Source organism: Vitis riparia, chromosome 4, assembly GCF_004353265.1.
Source record: "Vitis riparia cultivar Riparia Gloire de Montpellier isolate 1030 chromosome 4, EGFV_Vit.rip_1.0, whole genome shotgun sequence".
In the NCBI taxonomy this organism is placed as follows: Eukaryota; Viridiplantae; Streptophyta; class Magnoliopsida; order Vitales; family Vitaceae; genus Vitis; species Vitis riparia.
This window is the reverse complement of record NC_048434.1, coordinates 21115742-21123991: the sequence shown is the minus strand read 5'-3', so window position 1 is coordinate 21123991 and position 8250 is coordinate 21115742. Positions and strand designations below refer to the sequence as shown.

The 8250-nt window shown below is 36.0% G+C and overlaps 2 protein-coding genes across 2 annotated transcripts; both read left to right on the top strand.

Annotated features, from left to right (window-relative positions):
* Window positions 1-1668: 1668 nt before the first annotated feature.
* Window positions 1669-2600, top strand: LOC117913667. Its single transcript, XM_034828706.1, has 3 exons — window positions 1669-2066; window positions 2160-2211; window positions 2304-2600. The coding sequence occupies exons 1-3, from the start codon at window positions 1909-1911 to the stop codon at window positions 2442-2444; spliced, it is 351 nt and encodes a 116-aa protein (XP_034684597.1). The 5' UTR covers window positions 1669-1908; the 3' UTR covers window positions 2445-2600.
* Window positions 2601-4162: 1562 nt separating this feature from the next.
* On the top strand, window positions 4163-8222 carry LOC117913445 (aspartyl protease family protein 1). Its single transcript, XM_034828426.1, has 10 exons — window positions 4163-4682; window positions 4975-5110; window positions 5700-5935; window positions 6194-6418; window positions 6539-6674; window positions 6759-6832; window positions 6908-7007; window positions 7113-7170; window positions 7429-7500; window positions 7598-8222. Exons 1-10 carry the CDS (start codon window positions 4381-4383, stop codon window positions 7813-7815), a joined length of 1557 nt encoding a protein of 518 aa, XP_034684317.1. The 5' UTR covers window positions 4163-4380; the 3' UTR covers window positions 7816-8222.
* The last annotated feature ends 28 nt before the right edge of the window (window positions 8223-8250 follow it).

Sequence of the window (8250 nt, the reverse complement as noted above, 5' to 3'; positions counted from 1 at the left end):
GCAATAGCTTGGATGGCATGTGCAATATCTTTTTATCATTCACTATTTCTAGTTTATTTTTCTTACATATTTGGGTACTTATGTATTTTGTTTTGGATATATTTGATGAGAGTACAAGATCATGGATGAGTTCTTCTCATCATGTATTGTTATTAATTAGCTTTTTATTTTGTATACATGCATTTAGGTACATGTTTATATATATTTATTTATTTTTTATAAATATTGGTATTTAGGTTTTTGGATTTGTTGTGGATATAAAAGTTTATATTTAGATTTGGTTGTGGATTCAATTATGTAATAGGTTCAAGTTGGATAAAGATTACTTTTGGCAAGTTCAATTTTGCATTGGGTTAAACTATTAACATATTCCATATGCAACCTTTGACATTAAATAGACCAATTTCCTTGATAGATAAACAAAGAATCATTGACATAAAATAAAATAAATTTCTTGACATAAATAAGTCAACTTCCTTGACATGTGAACATGCCAAATTCAACCTTGACAAAAGATCAAATGACTTTAACATATACGTTGAACACAAAGTTGACCGAGGTGGAGGAAACCTTGATATATGTCATACCAATAAGATTCTACTATTAGTTAAAAAAAGAGAGAATCTCGATATATGTATATGTCGAGCTAATTTTACACTTTTCTTTACATTGACATGGATTGTTATAGGAGCATTGACCTAGTTTGATAAATATACCATACCTTGATTGGGAAAAATTGTCAACGAAGACCTTTTTTCTTGTTGAATTTATCAATGAAGGAAGTGTTCGGGCTCCTAGAATCCTCATTCCCCATTGCGCGCTATAAAGCACGCCTGCTTTAACAAGAGGTTTGAAAAGCTCTAGTCATCCCTTCCTTAATATTTGCCTCTTCAAAGTCGAACTTCTTTTACTCTTACTTCAACTAAAAAATTTCTCCTTCCACAAGCATTGACCATTTCATAGGAAAAAAAGACTAGTGTTTTTATCCATGTTTCTTAACCATAATTCCCTTGATTTCTATCTACATGTGGTTTCTTCCATTGCAGCCCAAATGTAAAATTTATTCATCTTTCCTCTTCTAGCTTCTGACTCACCAACGGAGAGGATAGATTCCATCTCCTTGGAGTCCCAGGAGCTGGTTTTCTTGAAGGGCTCACTTCCTGGTGGTAACATTTTTGAAAACCTATTAATTTGTTCCATTTTCTAAGGAGCTGTTTGAGGGCCTTTCGCTAATTTGCTGTCAAAATATGCCTTTTGCACGCGGCGTGACCCGTGCTTCTTGCATGGAAATTCAACTTTTCTCTTAGTTATGATGACCCACGATCTAAAAGGAGTATTATGAGATCCAATGAGTGGTTTATATATAGATCATGATGCGAATATGAAGGTCAATGCAGCATTCATACACACCACGTACCTCCTAATCACACTGCTTATTACTGCATGTGGCTGAAAAGTTACGAGAAAAAGAGAAATTCATGCAATATGGAATGGTGATAATCACTTGGACCAAATTGTAGGTAAGATGAGACAGAAAATTTAAGAAATTAATCAACCCCAACTAGTCAAGACCCAATCCTATATCCACTCTCAGCCAAGAAAAATGCTCTTTTTATTCACTCCCGAACAGGGTCAGAAGGAATCAAATGGGGTTCCACTGCTAAGGAATTTCTTTCTACATCCTATCTCTTCCATTTTTGTATAGTTCAGCTTTAAATCAACTCCACTTTCTTTATCACTATTACCATTAATACCATTTGAAAGATCAGGCCTCTTGGATAATCCCAAGAGTTGAATCATATTACTTGCGACTTTTCTCTGCTTCTTCAGTTGGAGAAGAGGGGCTGAAGACAAAATTCAATATTCCAAAAGAAGAAAGAAAGAAAAAGAAAAGAAAAGAAAGGAGATATGCATCGTTTGGCAGTGAAAAGCAATCTTGTTGATTCTGGGTCTGAAACAACCAAGCTTGGGTTGGGAGACAATGAGCTTCCCCTCTGCCCCAAGCCTCGTCGTCTTGGATCCGCCACATCTGAAATACTCAAGCCCCTCAGATGTAACAAACACAGGTTTGCCCTTCTTGAATTCCATTTGCAAATGGGTCCATATTTTTCATGTAGAATTTAATTATGTAAGCCACCATGTGTGTTCCATGTAATCAGCCAACCAAACATGGATGGAAGAAGCGGAGTCGTCAGCATGATCACCGAAAAGGTTATACATTTGACTGGTATTTGCATATGTATATTCCGATCAATGGCGATGAATTGGGTTATTCATTTGAAAAGGCATATGTTTTGGTGCAGACAATGTGCTGTGGGTGCTTAGCATCGGATTATTCAGGGTCTCCACCAGGCCGAACCCATAACCCCTTGGTTCACGACGTGCAGTTCATGCATCAGATGGAGATTCTATCGTCATTGACCCGATCGAACCAAGCTCTCTGATAAGTTGGGTAATTTTGCCTCCACCACTCCTCCCATCTAAGGCTAGAGAAATGATGCCGTGACTCGTCACAAGAATTAGTTTCTTTGCATGGCTTTGTATGCTGCTTTGGACGCACCATTTTTCCTTTCCTTCGGGTTTTTTTTTTTTTTTTTTTGTTTTTTGTGATGAGGCCTTTTGTATAAATACAATGAGGATGTACCAGATATGAGCATGCCTTCAACAACATGAACCTGTCAGCATTGATGGTTAAGGCGCGTTTCCAATATTAAAGAGAATGGCACCTTATTCATCTACTACTCAAACAAAAATCGTCATGATAGGCCTCTCCATTCATAATTTTCTTCAACAAATCACAGTTACGGATAGATTATTTTCTGAATATAACAATGAAATGGAATTGAAAAGTGACAATGCAAATCAAAATTGAAACTCAACTACAAGCAGTTTTTTCGCAGCATGATCAAGAATTCATGCAACAGTTCCGAAACCAAATCGCAAATGAACTATTTCAAGTGTTTAGTTAACTTGTCATTTTTAACTTTTTACCATTATAAGAAATACAATGTTTAGATATTAGCATAAAATGTGATGTCTTCGGATATTTGAAAATATGTACTTGAATTATTATGTTTTTTCTTTAATTTGATTTAAGTTTTATCAATCCATTATTTTTCATATTATTAAGTTTAAATATTTTATTTTAATTATATAAAAAATAAATATATTAATTATTTTTTGTAAGAATGATAATGATAAATTATTTATTATTTTAAACTTTTTATAAATAAGTTAAATTATATTTTTTTAATACATTAAAATATTAAAATATTGATTTTCAGCATATAAAAAAACCAGTTTAATACTTAATAGAAATGAAATTTAAAAAAAACAAACAACTTAATACTTAATACTATTAAGCATTATTTAGTATTAAGTTAAAAATAAGTTCTATTTAGGCTCAGAGCTGCGTGTGGAAGGCCCCTTGCCCCTACAATAAAGACGAGCTGCCTCCTTCCATTATCAAGAAGAGTAGTGGGCTCCCTTGTGGATTAAAAGATGGGAAATTTTCCAGGGAAATTTCAGTGGACCCAAGGTCCACTGAGGCAACTTGGCCCTTGTTTGTAAATTTTCATAGCAAATAAAATTGTAGAATGGAACTTTATTTGAATTTTATCTATCATTAATAGTCACTCATCATAATATTTTGTAATTATTTTTTCTTTTATTGAATATTTATTAATAATTAATGATTGAATTATTAAAGAAACAATAATTTTAAAAATAACATTGACATTTTTTCACTGTTCACATCCCAATAATAAAAATATCATAATTCTTGAATAATCAAAATACAAAAATCAAATCAATTCAAAAGATTTAAAGTGTGTTTGATAATGATTTTATGATATAATTTTTAATCTTTTTAACATTTGAATGATAAAAAATTTCAAGTATTAAAAATTTTAAAAACGCTTTATAAAATCACTATCAATCACATTGTTAGTTATTTTTAATATTCTTGCAAATACTAAAGTTCAAATTGTATTTAAAAAAGAAAAAAAGAAAAGGAAAGAAAAGAAAATTCCGGAAAATTCAGAGCCGAGTTAGTGCCCACTCGGAGGTCGGCCGGTTGAGTCACGGCTGTCAACTCGGACAACTCAGCCGTTGCTACAAGCACTTCAACTGCCAGGTTACAGAACAAGTGGGGCCCACGCTTGTCAAACTTACGTTCCATTGTAAGACGGTGGCAGAAGGTCAAAACCCTCCTTTTTTCCTCTCTGAACTTTCGGTCATCTGAAGGACTGAACCAGAACCTAACCCTAACTCTGGTGAACGCTCGAGTCTCATTCACCATTTTCAAGATCTAGGGTTTCAACTTTATTCTCTCTCTCAATGCTAATCTTTCTAGGGTTTGTTCTTTGATTCGCCGAGAAAATGGCATTTTCTTGGTCTGTTTTCATAGTCATCTTGCTCTCAATTCTGGGGTTTCGTAGCTGCCACGCACGCATCTTCAGCTTTCAAATGCACCACCGCTTCTCCGAACCGGTCAAGAAATGGTCGGAGGGAGCTGGAAATGGTTTTCCTGCCGGCAATTGGCCGGCGAAGGGCAGTTTTGAGTACTATGCTGAATTGGCCCACCGTGACCGGGTTCTTCGAGGTCGTCGGCTCTCGGACATCGACGGACTGCTTACTTTTTCCGACGGGAACTCCACTTTCCGGATCAGCTCGTTGGGATTGTATGATTCTTTCTGTTACTTTTTACTCTTTCCTTGGTTGGCTCCTCAGTAAATAGAAGAAAAGAAAAAAATGGCGACTTTTTTATGCTATGTATATGGGTTAATTGAGGAATATAGGGTTCGAAAATTGAGTTCTTTCCTTTTCCTACATTTTTCTTGGCGACCAATTGACTTCGTGTCTATTTCGATTTCTTGTTTTAAGCTTTGTGATTTTTGGGGCCGGAATGCTCTTTGTTATTTGGTGTGCTTTATCGTTTCTTTGTTGATCTTTTGGGTTTTGGAATTTATACAGTTTGCATTACACAACCGTTTCATTGGGGACACCAGGGAAGAAGTTTTTGGTGGCACTTGACACAGGGAGTGATCTGTTTTGGGTTCCCTGTGATTGCAGCAGATGTGCCCCTACTGAAGGCACCACTTATGCTTCTGTAAGTGCTTCTCTCATTCTTCTATCTCCAGTGGATTTTGGATTTCTAGGTTTCTTTTCTGGATGCTCCTGAAAGTATTAGTTTTCTTGTGTAACTTAAGAATGCTGCCTATGAACAACTGTGAGAGGAGTTAGTTTAAGCGATTTGTAGATGTACACCGTAGCAGTAGACTGTGATGTGGTTGGTATGGTGGAACTAAGTGTTTTGCGAAGTAACAAAAATCACATGCTTCAATAGTCCGAGTCCATACTGTTATACAGATAACAGATTTATCATCTAAAACCCAAAGCTGAAAAACATGATTGTCAAAGATTAAATAGAAAATACAGGCTAAATGGAATTAGGTGGTGAAATTGGATTTATGTGACCTGCCCATGTAATTAGGATTAAGAGTTGGATTGAGCTTATTCCCTGAAGTGCAACATTAACTTGGGCTATGTGGTAATGAGTGCTTTTTATGATGAGGGTAGTTAATTTTTTATGAGTTAATAGATTTGGAAAGAATCTAGGAATTTACATGCTTCTGTCTTGAATGATTGTTGCTGCTCTTGAATTGATTTTCAAACTAAACTGTATTCTATCATAACAGGATTTTGAGCTTAGTATTTACAACCCTAAAGGTTCATCAACGAGCAGAAAAGTCACTTGCAACAATAGTTTGTGTGCTCACCGTAATAGATGCCTTGGAACATTCAGCAATTGTCCATACATGGTCTCCTATGTTTCAGCTGAAACTTCAACTTCAGGGATTTTGGTAGAGGATGTTCTCCACTTAACAACAGAAGATAATCGTCAAGAATTTGTTGAGGCTTATGTTACATTTGGGTGGGTTGCAACTGATTTTAATGCACTATTCCTGCTCTACTCTGTTTCTTAGAGTATTTCACTAAATATTGCATAATAGATCTTATGAGTACAAAATATTGTGCATACTAGGATCATTCAATCTGTTAGATAGCCATGCGCGACTGCCTCACTACAATCAGTAGCATCCAACCTATACACATCATATTATCATTTCCAATTTAGCCTTTTTTAAATTTAAACCTATGTGGAGATGAAAACACTGTTTTAATGTTGCAGTTGTGGACAGGTTCAAACTGGTTCATTTCTAGACATTGCAGCTCCCAATGGCTTATTTGGGCTTGGTTTGGAGAAGATTTCAGTCCCTAGCATTTTATCAAAAGAAGGTTTTACAGCAGATTCTTTCTCCATGTGTTTTGGACCTGATGGAATTGGAAGGATTAGTTTTGGAGACAAGGGTAGCCCTGACCAAGAAGAGACCCCATTTAATCTGAACGCATTACAGTAAGTGGTAATTTCTCATTTACTTGATGCTGATTATCTGTGAATTTAAAATGATATATTGCATCTGATGGAAGGATTTGTTGTGTTATCATGGGTCTCATATCTAGAATTTGATTGCAGCCCAACCTATAATATTACTGTAACTGAAGTTCGTGTGGGCACTACTCTCATTGATTTGGATTTCACTGCTCTTTTTGATTCCGGGACCTCTTTTACATACCTGGTTGACCCAATCTATACAAATGTTTTGAAGAGTGTAAGCACCTAAATAATGGAAATCAGTTTTAGTTTATTGTTTGATATAGCCAGTACTCACCCGAAGAATTTATGCTTTTTGCAGTTCCACTCACAGGCACAAGATAGCCGGCGCCCTCCTGATTCAAGGATCCCCTTTGAATATTGTTATGATATGAGGTCAATTCTAAACCCTATACATTTTCCTTTCAGTTCTAGCCTCAAAACCTGAACCCCTTTCTGTGCAATGGGCAGTCCTGGGGAAAATACAAGCTTGATACCTAGCATGAGTTTAACCATGAAAGGAGGAAGCCAGTTTCCAGTATACGATCCAATAATCATCATCTCTTCTCAGGTAGGGCCTTGTTCCTATCAGGATAGTTTCATAGCTTCTTTCTTCTTGTGTTTATTGGTTAGCCTGTAAATTATATTGAATACTTTCCCTGCTCGTGATTTGCAGAGTGAACTTATATATTGCATGGCTGTTGTTAGGAGTGCAGAACTGAATATAATTGGACGTAAGTCTTTTGGTGGCAATTAATGTTTGTCTTTTTTAACTTTACAAAAAGTCTAATGTCTCTCGACTGTATCTGGTAAAAGAAAGTGATGTAAGGATGATTAGACTTGAAAAAGAAGATAGCTAGTGCGGCTTCCCTCATCTGTATGAGATTAACAAAGGCAAACTAACATTGACAAGTTGAAAAACCAATCCTTGTGTGCTTTTATTTCTATATTGAATATGATTGCTGACAGGACAGATTTTGATCTTGATGCAGAAAATTTTATGACCGGCTACCGCATCATATTTGACCGTGAAAAACTTGTTTTAGGATGGAAGGAGTTTGAATGTAGGTGTTGTTTTCATTTATACGCATGCTGAGTTTCTTCTTCACGATAGCATATAAAAGCTTCATTTATGTGCAACACTTTTTGGCCTTTACACAGGTGATGATATCGAAAATTCTAGTGTACCAATAAGACCGCGTGCTACTTCAGTGCCCCCTGCTGTTGCTGTTGGAGTAGGTAATGATACTACAAAATCTACAAGAGATACCCGGAACTTTTCTCAGAGTCGGAATTCAGTTGCCTCACCATTGTTTCACAGGCTTACTCCTGAACTGACTTGCGTCATACTTCTCTTCATTTTGCTTCTATTATTGTAGAGGTTCAATGACCAATTTTTTTCAGGTCAGTTGCAGCTCCCTATCGTAGTACCCTCATAGGTTAGGTATACCTCTGTATCATATATTCAATCAAAAGACCACCTTAATCAGCCAAGTCTACATTTTCCCCTTTCTTTTCTGTTGGGGGCTGGGTGGATGGTGTTTGTGAATGTGAAATTTCATTGATCCTTGGTTGTAGATATAGTTACACCATACACAAGACGAAAAAAAAAAAATCACTGTATAATTTTTCCCCATCTTGTGGCTCTTCATCATGAAACAATGGGTAGTTTATATATGCATTTATTGTTGTTCTGACAGCAAAGAGCCCCTTGTTCTTCAATGATGCAAGCAGCAGATCTTAACTCCTATTGCAGTATAGCCAATCAGATTTTCTAAAAAAAATACAGCATACTGGTATAACACCAGCACTCA

Coding starts and splice junctions, on each gene's coding strand:
- LOC117913445 (XM_034828426.1), top strand. CDS start 4,381: ATGGCATTTTCTTGGTCTGTTTTCATAGTCATCTTGCTCTCAATTCTG. Junction 6,675..6,758: donor ATACAAATGTTTTGAAGAGT/GTAAGCACCTAA, acceptor TGCTTTTTGCAG/TTCCACTCACAGGCACAAGA. Junction 7,501..7,597: donor AGGATGGAAGGAGTTTGAAT/GTAGGTGTTGTT, acceptor GCCTTTACACAG/GTGATGATATCGAAAATTCT.
- LOC117913667 (XM_034828706.1), top strand. CDS start 1,909: ATGCATCGTTTGGCAGTGAAAAGCAATCTTGTTGATTCTGGGTCTGAA. Junction 2,067..2,159: donor CTCAGATGTAACAAACACAG/GTTTGCCCTTCT, acceptor CCATGTAATCAG/CCAACCAAACATGGATGGAA. Junction 2,212..2,303: donor TCAGCATGATCACCGAAAAG/GTTATACATTTG, acceptor GTTTTGGTGCAG/ACAATGTGCTGTGGGTGCTT.